This window comes from Orcinus orca, chromosome 13, assembly GCF_937001465.1.
Source record: "Orcinus orca chromosome 13, mOrcOrc1.1, whole genome shotgun sequence".
Taxonomy (NCBI): Eukaryota; Metazoa; Chordata; class Mammalia; order Artiodactyla; family Delphinidae; genus Orcinus; species Orcinus orca.
In genome coordinates this window covers 4,340,627-4,358,486 of record NC_064571.1, presented here as the reverse complement: position 1 = coordinate 4,358,486, position 17,860 = coordinate 4,340,627, and the positions used below count along the sequence as shown (strand labels likewise).

Below are 17,860 nucleotides of genomic sequence, written 5' to 3'. Positions count from 1 at the left end.
TTTTGAAAAAAATTGTTGGTCATTTTTTCCATTTTATACTTTTTTTGAGAAAGTAGCAGATCTAAATAATTATTTTGGCTGAGGACTCTGAAGGGAGATAAAGCGTCTGATTTGCACCCATGTGCCTCTGACCACTGGATTCCCTTTTTCCAGTGAATCTTTGGCTGCAGTGGGTGTGGGTCTGAAGTCCTCTTGGCTCAGGTCTTTATGCAGAAACGCCTTGGGAGGGGTCCACCGTGTTCTGGGAGCCCATCCTGAAAGCCCCTCAACCAGACGATTACGAGGATACTTCTTTTAAAATCTGACTTTTAATTTCCTTCATGGCACTATTGTTTATTGTTTTTGTAGGACTGTTTATTTCCCAAGAACAGAGAGATATCCTGTTGGATGAGATTAAAAAATTACTGTTTATTTTTTATCAGTTTGGGCAGTAAAAGTGGTGTTCTCAGGAATAACTAAAATTTACTGTCAGGTAGCAATTTCTACCACGAGACACATCTTTTAAAGCAGTTATGGGGCAAATAAATCATCCTCAGATCTGAGTGTTATTGACAGAAGAATTTTCAAAACCTTCCAATTGTCTATTATTAACATCCCCAGATTTGTTAATAGGCAGCTAATCCTTTCAGATGTGGAGATGGAAACTTACATACTATTCTGTATGGACACTAGGAAAATATGTGCTAAACACTAGGTTTTTGGGGCAGGCAGCCAAGATTTTTCTGTACTACGTTTAACATGGAACTGTGCGTGTAGTCTTTCACTGAGTTAAACTGGATTGAATTTGTCATGCTTTCTTTGGTTAGATGTTATGTTTTCAAAGCGAAGACCTCTCTTTCCATGGAACTAGTATTCCAAAGTCTCCCCCTTTTAGGGCTTGCCTTGTCATTCCCTGCCTCGCGGTCTTCCTTTGCCAGCACTCTGTGCTCAGCCGGGCAGCTGGGAACAGGTGCAGCCTGGGCCCACAGTTTCTGTGACTACTTTATCAGTGCCACAAACAAGACTGGATACTCTCTCTTTATTTGGACAGATGGCCTTAAGAGAGGGCAGAACCGAATTCCAAGTGGCCATTGCTGGGTGTGTGCACACAGAAAGACTCTTTGGCATCAGCAAGAAGACTATTTTGGGGCATTCCACACATGGCCGTGGCATGCTGATGTCACAGCTGTCCGTGTGAGCAAGGGGTGGGGTCCGTGTTTTTCGTCTTGTTCTGTCAGTGGCTCAAAGGTCTGGAGGCCATATGTTGCCACTCCCTGCACTTGGGCAGATGCCTTCTCAGCTCGGGCCATGTGTCCCCCACGGGAGGTCGGTTCTGGACCAAGCACACGGTAATTGTCAGGACGTTATGACACCCGCGTGTGTTTCAGTGAGTCTCATCCCAATGCCTAAACAGTTGCTGAATTTTCTTTCAACGTGGACTCCAGGAGTACTCAGATGCAAAGGGCCGACTCGTGTTTTCTCCTAAGCATGTGATATTGGATGTGTCAGGAAAGATGCAAGGAGGCGTGACATTACAAAACATTTGAATTATGTGGAGAAGATTACTGTACAGCTGCATATTCCTAATGCCTGGGCAAAGCGACATCCATACAGGAATTGCTACATGGGAGTAAGATCCCTGAGTACACAAGTGAGAATGAGGACGGGGTCTGGATGTTCTGGGACACTGATATTGGGTGAAAAGACATAAAAAAGCTAGATGTTAGTATTTTACCAGCATATCAGGGTAGAAAGAGTCTTCTTCCATAATTGAAACCCCCTATACCTGAATGACAACCTGGGGTTACATTTTTCTGCTGGGTGGAGAGCTAGAGAGTCTCACCCGAGCAGAGGGGCCTGGGAAGCTTCTGGATCTTGGCTGAATCCTTGTTAGAGTCTCACGTTGGGGAGACTACACAGACGTCTTGTAAGTCGGAGGAACGTGGAAGCCCACGCTCCAGGCCCAGGGTGTGTTAGCCGAAGGAAAGGACACCTTTGCTGTGTAATCAGTCCTTTGGAAGGTTGATGGAGGTAAAGTGGTGGCCTGACTCCTGCCCCATTCTGTGACCACAGGGTATGTTTCTTGCCCAGACAGCTGTTTCACCAGCTGTCAGCCCAACCAAGCTGCCGTTGGTCACCAGGAATGTGAGCGGTGTGAGCCGGGGTGAGTTGTATAAACCCTCTGCCAGGTGGGACAAACAGCCTGAGCACGTCCTCATGGGGCTCCAACCTGCTCCCTTCTGGTCTGGAGGACAGTGCTTTCTAAGAGTGTAGGGATGTGAACCCCCTTCAAAACACACTATAGGGAAGTAAGTGGATACGAAGGGGATATAACATTCTTACATGTAGAGGGCAAAACTGACTCAGAAGTAAACTGGATTTGCGGTTTGTTTTTTTGTTTCTTTAAAAAAGATCCGTGGAGTTTGTATAGCTCATGGTAAACATGACTCATTTCTACCTGAGATAAGATAGATGCGATGGATGCATAATACAAGAGACTTTTTTGCCTTCATCCTAGAAAAAATAGCTCACAAAAGCCAAGGGACTTGTTTCAGACACTCATTTTCCTTCGGCTGCGACTGAACACGTGGCTCACAGGAGGCACTGGGGGTCGTGTCTTGCTCCTCACGTCTCCCTCCAGACAAAGCAGAGCACGGCGGCAGTCAGGGCAGGAGAAGAGTATGTGGAGGAAACAGCCCCAAAGCAGGAAGGGATTAGGGGAGAGCTGCTGACAGCCTAGAGGCAGGCATTCTAAACTTACGGGAAGCACACTCATCTCCCCGCTTACACCTGCTGTCCCCATGTCTGTATGCTGAACAATCAGCCTGTAAACAGCTGCTGATCCCCGAGAGGCAAAGGGGGCCTCCTGTGTGAGGGGAACGGACCAGGAGGGCCAGTGAGTGCTTGCCAGCTTTGCTAAAGCTTCCGTCTTTCTTAGCACGCAAGAAGTAGGCTCTCAGGGGAAAATCAAAAGCATCACTTCCCAGTGCGGAACTGAGTATTTCACCGAAGTCCAGGACTTCAGCATTTTATTCAGAGCTCTGGTTTGTTGGAGGTGGGTGGGGGAAAGAAATAGTGGTTAATAAAAACTGTGTATTACTGATATCAGCCAGATGTACTTTTGTCGTAGAATTAGTGTCTCTGATTTTCATGAACTGCAGAAGGGCTGCTCGGATTTCCCTTTTGCTCAGGCCAAAGGTTTGGGTATACAGATCTGCTTTCCAAGTAGGAACAGAAGACCCAGTCACTCTTATGTTTCTAAAACTACCTGCTTTGTACACTTGCTTTCTGCCTTCAGTTGTCATATTTGGGACTTTATTTGGATAGTATCAGTATCCAACAAAAATTATTGTGTTGGATACTGATACTATTATCTTGTGGAATTTTAATGTCCTTGATCTGACATTTTTTATAGATGTCAAGTGCTAGAACAAGTCAACCTTGGTTAATATTAAATAGGAAAGCGCTTAGAAGAGCTTTTATTTACAAAAATACTTTAAAGCCTTATTTTCTTTCTCAGATAGTTCTTTGAGCATTTATTTCTCTCCATGTTGCTTATTGGTTGAAATATGTGTAACAGGCTGTTAGAATCAGACTTGTCCAGACTTGGTTTTGAATAGGAACCAATATGGTAAACACAGGTACACCTTGGAGATACTGTGCGTTTGCTTCCAGACCCACTATGCTGTAATTGATTAGTGTGCAATAGCGTTATGTCTAAAAAATGTACGGACCCTAATTAAAAAAGACTTCATTGTTAAACAGTGCTAACCATCATCTGAGTCTTCAGCAAGTTGTAATCTTTTTGTAATAGTAACATCAAAGATTACGGATTCCAGATCACCCTAACAAATATAATAATGAAAAAGGTTGAAATAGTGTGAGGATTACCAAAGTGTGACACAGAGACATGAAATGAACAAATGCTGTTGGGAAATGGCACCAACAGACTTGCCTGAAAGCAGGGTTGCCACAAACCTTCAGTTTATTAAAAAGTGCAGCATCTGAGAAGCGCGATAACGCAAAATGCGATAAAACCCGGCCTGCCTGTATGTGGTACTAAAGTGAGGACACAAGCTCCCAGAGGAAGAATTCAAAAGGGACACGCCACACCCGGTCCCGTGAGTTTCCAGCGCCTCAACCAGATGAAGGCTGTGGGAAGGAGGGGGAATGCGAGGGGAGAGAGGAGAGCCAGAGCTGGCTCGTTCCTGTGAGTCCCCTCCCCAGCCTGAGCTTGTTACACCGTCCTTGCTGGAGACAGTCTGGTTCCTGGCTGACTCCTACCCAGATGAGTCGAGGTGTGAGAGGCTCGCTCAGTAATAGCTTTGGTGGAACTTTTCTGAAGACTTGACTAAATGTTCCCCACCCCCTTTAAAAATGTATCTGAGCTGTTTTTCTTTTCCTTTTTAAAAAATTTTATTTATTTATTTTTGGCTGCGTTGGGTCTTCGTTGCTGCGCACGGGCTTTCTCTAGTTGCGGCGAGCGGGGGCTACTCTTCATTGCAGTGCATGGGCTTCACATTGCAGTGGCTTCTCTTGTTGCGGAGCACGGGCTCTAGGCACTCGGGCTTTGGTAGTTGTGGCACGTGGGCTCAGTAGTTGTGGCTCGTGGGCTCTAGAGCACAGGCTCAGTAGTTGTGGCGCACGGGCTTAGTTGCTCCGCGGCACATGGGATCTTCCCGGACCAGGGCTTGAACCCGTGTCCCCTGCATTGGCAGGCGGATTCTTAACCACTGCGCCACAAGGGAAGCCCTGAGCTGTTTTTCTGAGAGCTAGAGCAACAGGCCTGGCAAATGAATGCGTTCACTCACATGACATATTACTACGGGGTATAATTAATCTCCACCCTGAAAGGGAGTCTTCAGATGTGTTAGGTGACCAGACTTTCTGGCCTGTAAACAGGATCTCTGGTTTGGAATTGATTTGCCGTGGTGGAAGGGCAGAGTGAGCTTCCATCTGCTTCATTCTCCTTTTCCAAAGTACGTGTGTCATTAACATCTACTATTTACCCAGTACTGTTAAGGCATTTAGTTTGTTTGCAAATATTCTGTTTCATTCCTCATCCTTCCCCCAAACTGTCACTTTGCTCTTTGTTTTCTTTACTAGATCATGTTATGCATTTTCTGAGGCCTTTTTTTTCTCTATACTTTCTCGTGTAGAAGAGAAGCACACGGAGTACAGATTCATCTGAATGATCAGATCAACATAGGCTGGGTTTGTCCTAGGAAGAATTTTTGCTTCCTGTAACGCAGGGGCTGTCGAGGAGGGGCGGGAGGTTTGCTTGACTGGGCAGTGGAAAAAGAGAACGTCCTTAATATGAATAAGCCCCAGTTTGGGATCACCTGATGTTCTTTCCAGAATGTGCCCTAGTGGGGCTGTGAGGTGGCGTGTGCCACCTGGTGGAGAATTCCAGCGAGACACTGGCAGACACAAGTGAAGCGACCTTTCCTTCAGAACGGGAAGGCCCCATGGCAAGTTTATTCTCTTGCCTCTTGGCCAGCCCTGAAATAGCCTAGTCACATGAGAAGCTCTGACGCTTTAGAAGATTTCAGGGAACAACATTTCTAGCCGTAGCAAGAGCTCATGCCAAAGCCTAACAGTGAAAGTAGCCAGTGCTCGTTATGCGCAAGCCCTGTTCCACGCATCTTGCTGAGTACTTCACCTCCGTTAATTCCTCGTGACTGCTCTCTGCGGTGGGCACTTGAATTATCTCTGTTTTACCAATGAAGAAACGGAGACACAGAGAAGTAAAAAACTTGCTCAGTGGTACTCAGCTGGTAAAGTTTAAAGTTTTCTGGACAGTAAACCTAGAAGCAGGGCAGACAGATTCCACACCTGTGGTCTTCAACCACTAAATACTTCCTGAAACTCAGTTACCATCAGTAGACACTTCCTTGGCATTAAATGAAACTGCTTTTCAGATTAAGCCCCTAACTATTTGTAGGGATGGATATAACCTCATGATCATTCTCTGTCAATAATTGTTTCTCAAGAGAGTGCAGAGTATTGAATATATAGGATGTTTAATGCCTAAAATTATTATACCAATCTAAGAAAGTAATAAATACTTGAAAAATCTGATAGATGATAGATATTACGTAGGTTTGGTTGACTAAATAAAACATGAGGCCAGAAAATGAAAGGGAAGAAGCAACTCATGTATTTGGGAAGTAGTATGAGGAGGTGAGGGCAGCAATGAATATTTGGAAATCAGATAGATGTAATGAAAATGTATAGTCGTGAAGTTATAACTGTTTAAGTTATTCAGGCCATTTCAGAAAATTGGGGAAAAATCAGTGGAAAGTGAGTCAGAAAATGAAGAGTGGAGATAAGCAAAGAATGTTGACGGTTGACCATTGTGCATTGGTAGTTTTACAATTTCTGAAATATGATATGTAAAAGCGAGCATAATTGAATTATAAGAGAAGGCAATGTGTATTAATTTAAAGAAGAACAAGCTGTTACATAAATACAATTTAAATTATTTTTAAGAACTTCTAGTTTATTTTATCAGAAAAGCTGATTTTTTAATGAATGAAATATGTACTATATGCAAGACTGCTTTGGAAGTATATTACAATATAATAACAAGTATTACTCTTTAGAAAATGAAGAATTGGTAAATTTTCCTTTCCCCATTATATAATGATTAGGAAAAAAAACAGGTATACATTTAGACTTTGGATGGACCTGTGAGAGTAGATTCAGCCTGCACTAATGCTCGTGTTTCCTCCTCTGGAATGACACATAGGGCTTCTTAGAAGTTGAGAAACGCCTCAAACACTGCAATTTTTAAGATTCCTAACATATTAAAAGTTAACACATGTCAAGATTCATTTTCATATATTGTGGAATTTTTAAAATGTTTACATTTGATAAGTCAACGCTCCATGCTTTTAAAATACATACATAAAGGTAGTGGCCCTACACATGACAATTTTCAGATATTATCCAAAGTCTTGTATGAGAATTGGGCTCAAATCAGATAATCCTAATGGACCCCAACGTCATCCATATCGTGAGGGGGCACATGATTCCATCCCCAAAGGTCAAATCCCTTGCCAGTTCTCAAGGGAGATATCTAAATTTTATCCACTGACTTAGAGCCCAGAGATTCTCTTTAAATATCTGAGGAGCAACTGTTTCCAAAGGAGTCCCAGAAAAAACCAGTTCATGGACGGTAGTCTGGTTCCTAGGTTGGGGACCACTTCACAGGGGTTCATTTTATAATGAAACTTCATAACATTCATTTTTATGTCGTATTTTATATGTTTCAAATAATACATAATGAAAGTTTTAAAAAATTAGGGAATTGAAAACAACCGGTTACAGAAAATCCCTGTGCTTTAGGCACTTGGAGAGCTTAGCCTCTTCGTGAGCACTAGTGCATGACTGTCGAAAGTTTTGTTGGAAAAATTGATGTTTGAGGAGGAGAATGTCAGAAAAACAACTGTGCCCTCGGTAGGGCTTCGTGGGCCTGCTCGGGGTGTGGGGGGAGTCTGGGAAGCTGCGCTCTAGGTCACCGCTGGAACATCGGTAAGCCCGGCGCCACTTTCTCTTTTGGGAAGAAGATCATGTTTTGTAAAAAGGTGTTTTTTTTGCCAATTTTTTTTCAAAACCATTTGCCTAAGGAAATGCTATTCATCCTTGCAAAACTCAATGTTATTTTCATAGGAGCTTAATTCATAATAGCCAAAACCTAGAAAGAGTCCAAATGTTCGCCAATAGATGAGTGGATACCACGGGATGAATTGGTAGGTTCATACGGTGGAATCCCGCTCAGCCATAAGGAGTAAACTGCTAACACAAGCAACAACATGGATGGATTCTCAGTCATTATGTTGGGAAAAAACAGCCAGAGACAAAAGATGGCACGCTGCTATGATGTCATTTCTATCAAGTTCTAAGGGCAACACTACGCTATAGTGATAGATGCTTTCGGTGGGTGGGTGGTGCATGAAGACCCTCTCTGGAGGGACAGTGATGCATACGTTCTAGTTTTTAACGGGTTGTGGCTACACTGATGTTTAGATTTACCAAAACTCATCAAACTATACACTTAAAATCCATACATTTTGCTCTATTTAACTTATACCTCAATTAAAAGGCTGAGAAATAATGAGAAACAGTAAACAATAAATACATGGAATGCTTTTTACCCATTAGAAAAACCTTCAGACCATTGGAGCTTAACATTATACCTTCAGACATTAGTACGGGCTAATGTAAGAAATGTTTGTATGAAGACTGTTGGTGTCTCTTCCTCAAAAACTCCTTGTGGGGATGTTGTCAGTTATGTCCTTCAGTGTTCCTATGCAGATCTGCAGACTGCATTTTTTATATATTTCTTCATGAATTGCTATGATTCCTTTTAGAAAATGATAGTAAATACATAGCTTATCAAGTGTCCTTTTTGTTCTTTCTTCTGAGCACGTCAGATCTAGGCTTACCATTCCATGAATGCTGCTGTCCTTAGCATTCTTACCCACACTCCAGATTTTTTTTCTTTACTTCTATACTTAGGATGAACTCTTGCCCTGCCTTCCAGGCAGCTCCACCTGGAGAAGTAACCTAGTCTCCTGCTGCCTCCTTGGAATAGTTTCCATATTGTAGGATATTTTGGAATGTCTTCAACCTAATGTGTCACACCTGCTATCAGGGTTTCAGTTTGAGTTATGCCACAGGCTAAACTTTTGATCTCGGTAGACAATTAACTACTGCAGACCTCATTTCCATCCTCTGAAAATAGACACGATGAGTAAGCTGGTGTTATCATCCCTAAAATGTTATGAAGCTTACTTTCTAGTTCTATATAGATGCCCTTGCTGAAAATTGCCCTGTCTCCCCAGTGTATATGTCCTCTGAACAGAGAAAAGATGAGTTATCCTGATTCTAATTTAGTATTCACTATAAATTCCTTCATGAAGCATTTTTTTTTGACTGTGGAATTCCGCAGCCTTTCCTATGGCCACTGAAAGCCAAAATGAGTTTCCACTGAATATGTGTGGAGGCAAAGAGGCCAGTGAATCATCTGGAATTTATGATTCTTCCCCAAGTAACCAATAACTGTCCATAATTCAATCTGTTTAAGTACATTTCAAAGGCAATTCAGTTACATCTAAGGAGCTAAAGATCAAGTTTATTGTTTTTCAGTAACTCCAAAAGGCTTTTTTTTTTTTTTTTTTAAATATAGGTATATGTACTTCTAGGCAAGAATATAGGGGTTTGGCATTTGCCTGTCTTTTGAAGAAGAAAGTTTTCATTTCTGTGGCTAGCTTTTCCCTAGGAATGCATTTTAAAATCCAGTTTTTATAATACAGTATAAGAGATCTTTCTAGGGAAATCCCTAGATTTCCCTGGCTGTCCAGTAGTTAAGACTCCACGCTTCCAGTGCAGGCGGCATGGGCTCCATCCCTGGTCTGGGCACTAAGGATCCCGCAGGCCCTGTGGCAGCGGCCAATAAATAAATAAATAAATAAATAAATAAATGATCTTTCTAGTATGCTTTCTTTTCTGTTCTTGTATCTGGAATATTGAAGACGTGCCGTTTTATTTCTCAGTCTGTGACTTGGCGTTGGGGAAATCCTCTTGGTTTTATTTCCATGTTTTTTATCATTAGCAATTGCGTCCCTAATTTGTGACTGAATTTTATGTGATCTTTGTTTCAAAAAATGTTTTCCAAATTGAATGTATGACATTTGTGAGAGAAACTGTGCACAAATCATAAGCTTGGATGGCTCTTCCCCACACTGCCAATACAAGAGACCCAGCATGTTCTGGATGCGACAATTATCCGTCCATTGTTTCATTGTGATCACAACTCTCCGTGGGCTTTGGGACCATATTTTGATCATGCCTCCATTGAGCAATTTTACGAATTTTTGTTGGACTTCAAAAGATATAAATTTATAAAATTCAATAGAAAATAAATTATGCTTTTAAAATGTGTGACCTAATTTAAATATAACTTCATTTAAAACAAATTACTACCTGAATATTAGCAATATTTTCTATTCCTGCTAAAATCACCATGGCAAGTGGGTTTGAAATGTAACTCACTTGTCACTCAAGACAGTTACTGCTTATGTTTTTATGAATGAAGGTCTTAAGATATCAAGGGAAAAACATGAAGATTTTTCCATAGTATTGGTATTGCCCCAGAGGAGACTCTTCACTTGGTAGGTGGACCAAATCAATAATACTACTTTTCATTAATAGTCACGATATTCCACAGAAAGGAGATGTGTCTTTCTGGGTGTGTGAAAGAAACACACGCATACTCTCTTCCCACCGCAACATATACACTCTCCAACACACGCAGCCACAGACTTCCCCCACACGTTTTTTTTTTTGAGTAATTCATTTTGTTTCTTGTTTTGAAATATTTTCAGACTTACACAGAAATTGTAAGTTCCTTCACCCAGAGACTCCATTCAAATTTTGCTAATTTTCCCAATAATGTCTTTAATAGCAAAAGAATCCAGTCCTGGAACATGCTTTGCATTTAGATGTGTCATGTGAGTATCCATCAAACCAGAATAAATCCTTCCTTGACCTTCATGAGCTTGGCTCTTTTGAAGAGTACAGGCCTGTGATTTTCTAGAATGTTCCTGAATTGATTTGTCAGATGCTTCCTCATGATTGGATTTAGGCTCTTCATTTTTTCGCTGCAGTATCATAGCAGTGATGCTGTGTTCTCATTGAATCTCATGAGGTGGTGAGTGACATCAGTTTGTCATGTCCTTGGTGATATTAACTTTGATCACTTGAGTAAGGTGAGATTTGCCAGGTTTCTTTAATGTGAAGTTACTATTTTTTCTTTATGACTAATATGTGTTTTGTGGGAAAAGACTTTGAGCCTGTGTAAATATTTATTTCTCATCTAAATTTCATCCACTAGTTTTAGTATCTGTTTTTGCTTCTTGCCTGAATTAATTATGACTTAAATGATTGCCAAATGGTGATTTCTAATTTAGCTATTCCTTCTACATTTATAAGTTAGCATTCTGAATGAAAGGCATTCCCTTCTCCCCACTTATTTATTCACTCGCTTATTTATATCTCTGTGGGCTCATGTATTCCTGTTTCATTTGATGAGATGTAATGGGCCTCTATCACTATTTGTTTGATAATCAAATGTTCTCAGAATTGGCTAGCAGAAGCCCCATGATCTGGCTTCTGAAATGCCCACATTATTCTCTGAGCACATCTGTACTTTTTGGTATAACATGATGTTCCAGATTCGTGTGGTACTTTCTGTCCCAGCCTGGACTCAACTATTTCTTAGAGATGTCCTAATTCCTGGTATTTAGAAGCCAAGATCTGGACACTTGGTGTCCTCCATGCTACTGGGGATTTGTTGCTCCCAGACCCTCTCAGGAAGCAGAGCCAGAAAATACATCTAGGTACATACACGCACAGAGGTATATTTTAAAACAAACATATACTTTTACTTCTATATTCATTCATTTATCTATCTAAAGCCATAAATTCACACTGATATATTCAATTCTAAAAAAAACACCATAAAGTTCATTCTAGCTTTCCCCCTTTTCAAATTTGTAACTCCCTTTTCAGGCAGTGAAGAACTTGACTCCAATTAACCTCAATATATGTATGTATTTGAATGGTCTAGCTATAAGTACCAGTCTCCTGACTCTTAGCCCCTTACTTCATGCAGGCCCCCATCATCCACTTTTGCTGCCGTAGTAGCTGAACCATTGGCCTTTGGTATAGTTTCTCCATGTTTGTTAGTTCATTTTCCTTCTGTTTATCTGTCAGTCTTTACCTACACACACACACACACACACACACACACACACACACACACACACAAACACAAACACACATGTATACATATAAAACGCTGGCAATTTAACGGGTAGGGAAAGTAGGGAAGTAACTGTTTTACTCCATGGATATAATCATAGGCTGATCTGATAGGAATTAAATGGACTATATCTCCAACTAGTGAACAAGTTAAAAAGTTGTAGTGATAGAAACAACTATTATTCATTGCTTTCAGGCTGTAATTGCTCTTCAAGTAACAGCAATAATTAAATATAAGTTAATTCTTCCTTATTAAGAATCATCTACATGATGTCCTGCAATACTTTCAAAAAATACTCTAAATTCAGTAATGGGTTTTACAATTTTTGAAGAAAAGGTGTATAAATCTACTGGTTTTTCATAAAGTAAATTTTTAAAAATGAAAATACCTGAAAGCACAAGAGATTCACATGATGTAAGGAAGATTAAAAAGGACAGGGGGCTTCCCTGGTGGCGCAGTGGTTGAGAATCTGTCTGCCAATGCAGGGGACACGGGTTCGAGCCGTGGTCTGGGAAGATCCCACATGCCGTGGAGCAACTAGGCCCATGAGCCACAACTACTGAGCCTGCGCGTCTGGAGCCTGTGCTCCGCAACGAGAGAGGCCGTGATAGTAAGAGGCCTGCGCACCACAATGAAGAGCGGTCCCCCGCTTGCCACAACTAGAGAAAGCCCTCTCACAGAAACGAAGACCCAACACAGCCAAAAATAAAAATAAATTAATTAATTAAAAAAAAACATATCAACAAATAATAAAAAAGGTTCGCAATGTGTTGGCATAAGGCAAATGGTATGCAAATAACCAAGCCAAACCTTTACATTAGCAGAGCATACTGTCTGTATATTTTCTGAAAAAATGTTTTGAAATGCTCAGAGTTGCTAGACAACACATGGCCTCACCATATTGTTGTCAAAATCTGAGGCACGGCTCGGCTCTGTGAGGAGTTTGCTCGCGGGCTATGACTTTACTATGTTTCTGTGATGCAGTTGTCGTTCAGTGGTGAAATTGCTCTATTCTGTGCTCCGGTATTTGCATTTACATTACAGACAACACAGTGAAGGATGGTTCTTATTAGTGAAGCATCTACAATTGATTCTTCACAGCTTTGTAGTTTGTATCATGATTAGGAGAAAGTTTCAGCTCTGATGCTGACATACTTCAACATACGTATGGGCCCTTCTTCCGTGTTTACTTGTCAAGATTCTTTATGAAATTGATGACGCAAGAGGGAGAGGACATCCTAAATGCTGTAGGAGCACAATTAACCCCAGAAGAGTGATTGATGGCTAGGTTTGTAAAAGCAACTCCCTCCTGCCCACGTTCCCCAGCCTCTGCTTCTGATCACAGGGTGGTGTTTGCCTTCTAGACAGAATATCAATTAGGATATGGAGATTTTATACCTGATGGTTCAGTTAGTTAATTCAGAGAGTACAGTAGATCCTTGACAAGTTTGGATTGAACTTTTGGACAAATTGCAAGTGTCCTTAAGTATATGTTGCTTTGGGGCAAATTCGTGTGCGGGGACCTCAGTCACTAGTGGATCAGCTTAGCAGGCTCTTCTGAATCTGCAGCTCAGTGCAGTGGTATCGCCTCCTTCTGTTGCTACAATAACAGTCACATGGAAAAGCATATGCTTAGTAGTATTCTCAAATTTTAGCATTCATAAAGCTCTTCTGTCATATTGCTTGTTAAGGTCAAGGGTCCAACACCGTGGTACTTCTCTACCCTTATAATTCCAACAATATTTTTGAATAGGTAGATTGCAGTTACATTGAAATGGTTGATAAATTATCTTGCCTTCTAGTTAGTGGTTAAGCATTTTCCATCCCTCCCTCCCTCCTTCCCTCCTTTCTTTTGTTTAATAAGCCTCTTAATCTCAAACCTGAGGTTTTATATTCCACAGAATGTTTCTTAAAGAGTCATGTATATTCTTTTACATTAGTTCAGTGCTTCCATCTCTGTTCTGGTCTGGTACTTACCTTGGCTTCTGTTTTCATTGCCATATGTAACTGCAACACCAGTTAGCTGTGTTATAATAATATAACAAAAGTCAGAAAGACCTGAACTGAAAATCAGCTATGAAAACTACCAGCTGAGTTTGCATATACTTAAAACTGTGGGTTAATAGTACCTGTTTCACAAGTTTATTGTACATATTGAAAGAAATAATGTATAACAGTGCTTGTCACAAACGAGGCATACAGTAAAAGTGGATAAATGTTAGAAAATAAATTCCGCTAGGCAGGGATCTTTGACTCTTATAGTTCACAAGCACCTAATACAGTACCTGGCACACAGTAAGCACTCAGTAAATACATGTCATCTGCTGCCATTTTTCTTCTGCAACTATAGCCCTCACCACAGTGCTCTGAAAACTAAAGATCAATGATGTGCCTATAAAGCATACAATAAAAGGTCTGACACAAAGTAGGTGAGTTAGTTAGAATTATATTTTTATAGTTATATCATCAGGCGTATGATTGGTCTGATATAGCACTCTTGGGCAGACATCTTCAGAAAGGCTAAAGGTCTTTTGTTTTGTCCTTCTCAGGCATCCTGTTTTCCTTGGTGGTGATGCTGTATGTCATCTGGGTCCAGGCAGTGGCTGACATGGAAAGCTACAAAAACATGAAAATGAAAGACTGCTTGGATTTCACCCCTTCTGTGCTGTACGGCTGGTCATTTTTTCTGGCCCCAGCGGGGATATTTTTTTCTTTGCTAGCTGGATTACTATTTCTAGTAGTTGCACGGCATATTCAGTTACATCACTAATCAAACTGTTGCCACCAGTATTTTCTTGAGAGATTTTAAAACAGAGCATTTTTTTTTTTAATTTTGTCTCTGTGATCCTGGCATAGAATGAGTTGATGTAACTTTTTAGTTGCTATGTGAATTATCCATTTTACTTGGGATCTTCTCTAATAAGAGGGTCCTAGAATCTCTCCAGACTCCATCTTGCTTCCATCTTATCTAAGTGCTCTCAAGAATCTAGTTTTTTAGGGAACAGGTAACATGGGCCTTCCCTTCACTGCACTTGTTAGAGTTTGTGGGTAACAAAGGCCTGGCAGTAGCAGAAAACAGTCACCAGGGGTAAATCATGATTTGAGTTAAGCGTCCTCCTTGGCATTCACTTCTGCTGCTCTTAAAAAAATCCTTTGGAATCCCATATCTGATAAGAGGTTAATATCCAGAATATATTAAGAACTCCTACAGCTTAACAACAGTAACAGCAGCAACAACAAAGCAAATACCAGATTTAAAAAGGGGCAAAGGACCCGAGCGGATGTTTCTCCAAAGATGATGTGCAAATGGCCAAAAAAAAGAGTCCTTTGGAGATTAATTAAGAACAACAAACAAATGTTGTCAGAGAATTTACTCCATTTCTTCTCCACACACATAAATATCCACATACACATGTACTGACACCTGCGAGCAGATTATTCATTATTTAAAAATAGACAGCAGTTGTTCTTGTAGCAGGGGCTGCGTGAACTCACCAGTTACAATGGGTCACAACAAAAACAACATGTACTTATTCCACTTCCTTACGAAAAACAAGTTTGGTTATGTAACGTATTCACTTAATTGTGCATGCTTACATAAATCTTAAACTATATTTAAAAGAAGCAAATCTGTACACCAAATCACATACAATGAAGATTGGATTTTTATGAACTTAAAGTGGGTTAATTGTATATGTAATATGGTTGAAAACATGTAAAAACCAAGCGCCTTCACTTTGTACATAATTCTATTCGATATTTTTAGATTTCATTTAAAAATTATATTGCTAATATGTTCAGCATGTGAAAATTTATTGATGAAATGTGCTTTTAATATGCACTCAGCTATAAACTTTCGAAATAGTTCCAGATGAGGATGATAACAGCCTTGCTTTATTAAAGACCGTGAAATGTGAACTTTTCCCAAGATCTTACGGGTTATAGTTCTGATCATTTGATTCCCTTAATGGTCCTCTCTCCCTGTCTTCAGCTTTACAGCAGGTATGTTAACATGTACAGATCTGCTATTTCCTTTAACCTCTTGGAAGATAACGTTTTGGGGATGGTTGTGGGAATTATTCTTTATTATTCACTAGAGTAGACATTTTGCATATCAAAGATTTTTGTTTGGCACTAATTTTGATTGAAATCAAATCCATCTGAGAAGCCTAGGTCGTATTTGCATTTTGGAAGCCTCCTGACAGAGGAGTTCCCTGTTAGTGAAGGAACAGAGGCCCTGCGTGGTGTGCGGCCTGTGTTCCAGGCACAGCATTTTACTCCGCAGCTGTTTGAATACCGAGGGCCTGACTCGGAGGCACATTAAAGGGTGACCACCTAGAAGCCGCTGTAGGATAGAGGTGTGTGGCTTTCACTCCGGGCTCCCATGATGGGGAGATTGTCTGAATCTTCTCTGCACGTCTTGTACTTTCCATTAAACCTTGTTTCAGTGAGAGGGCGCTCTGGGGGAAGAGCGAAGATCTGAGGTATCTGCAGATCACCAGGGTATTTTAGGGGTTAGTGACAGGGCTTGCGTGTTTAAAAAAAAAAAAAAAGACTTCAGGGCCTTAACTGGTCTCTCAAGCCGTTTCAGTTTTATCATAAACGTTTTCCTGGTCCTTTCCTTTGTCTTTTTCTGTTTCATTTTTATATTGCTTCATTTATTTCTTTGCTTTTGGCTTGATTATTACAAAAATGATTATGGGTTCTGTTATTCACATTGACTGTGATATTAAGTTGTGGCATGCTATTAAGTTTTCCAGACGATGCTAGATGTATTTGCTTAGTTCATGTCATCTGTAAATACAATTCCTTTTTGTAGAACTTTGGAATGGAGCCTTTTTCTATGTATTATACATCATTTAAATTTCACATGCAAGCTGCTTTTAGTAAAGGTTTGAATATTTGTAGTTTTCAGATGGTTACTCTTACTTTCTAATACTTACGCGACTACCGTTTATTTATCTTAAGGCAATTGGCTGAATATCTGATGTACATGACACTTTCACACAGATCAACACTTTGGAAGTGTTTCATAGGTGTAATGCATCGGTCACACGAGTTCAAACACATTTCCTGACCTATTTCACCAGCAATCCATGGAAGAAAGGAAGGTGAATTGTATTTGCTGTGTCAATGAGTAAAATATACTTTAAAAAAGCAGATATGTTCTCGTTACAGCCTTCTATCTCATTTGGGGTAATATGTTTCCTTTTATTTCTCTATTTGGCGTATTGATTTATTTTCAGAAGCTTTCAAATGAACTGTTAAAAATATTTTTAAGAGGATTGATTTTGCATCATAAAGTTTCAGTTCAACAAATAAGATATCTTTTTGGTGACACTTCTAGAAAGAGTGAGGAGAGAGGGCAGTGAGTTATGTGCTTGGACTTTGGTGAAGGCTGTGATCTCTCCACACTGTGTTTGCCCAGGGAGTGTAGTTCAGTCATGTGGCAGGGAGCACAGGAAGCTGGCTAGAAAAACCCTCCAGAGACAATGAATGAAGATGTTCCATTTGGGGTTGAGTGTAGGACTTTAAATAATACTGTTAGGTGTGCTCTTACTGGTCACTGGCTGCTTTTATGACTAATCTATGAGATGTATTTACTGAATTTGAAGATTAAATCCACTTATAAGAGTATATTTATATGATGGAAGAGGTGTCAGTGTTTGGTAATTATCTAACTATCATCAACTTTGTGTGTGTGTGTATGTGTGTGTTACATGTATAAGTTTGGATAGAGTTAAAGTGAATAGTGGAAATCAGTACATTTGAGTAGCACATTTTTAAAAAATTCAGTTTCTCAGGGACAGTAACATAGTTGTTTCCCTGGTGGGCTCTACCAGGAATGGCATCTCATACAAAAGAGATGAAATAGAAACTAAATTTGTATGGATTGTCTGAAGGAGTTAAATATATGGAGACATTTTTTTGGTGACGATCAAATATAGGCAGAGAAACTCCAACAAAACCCTAGGAATAAGGTATGTTAGATACGTTAAAAACCAAGGAGGGTGGGGAAATAGTTAGCATCATACATATTATAATAAGCGT

The 17,860-nt window shown here is 40.3% G+C and overlaps 1 protein-coding gene across 5 annotated transcripts in view; it reads left to right on the top strand.

Moving 5' to 3' along the window:
- Positions 1-16,723, top strand: part of TMEM182 (transmembrane protein 182) — a 67,725-nt gene extending 51,002 nt beyond the window's left edge. For all 5 annotated transcript variants that reach the window (XM_033401688.2, XM_033401687.2, XM_049696090.1 and 2 more), the window contains one exon: positions 14,359-16,723. In XM_033401688.2, the coding sequence (XP_033257579.1) occupies positions 14,359-14,579 (221 nt within the window). In that variant the 3' untranslated portion in view covers positions 14,580-16,723. The remainder of the gene's footprint in view (positions 1-14,358) is intronic.
- The last annotated feature ends 1,137 nt before the right edge of the window (positions 16,724-17,860 follow it).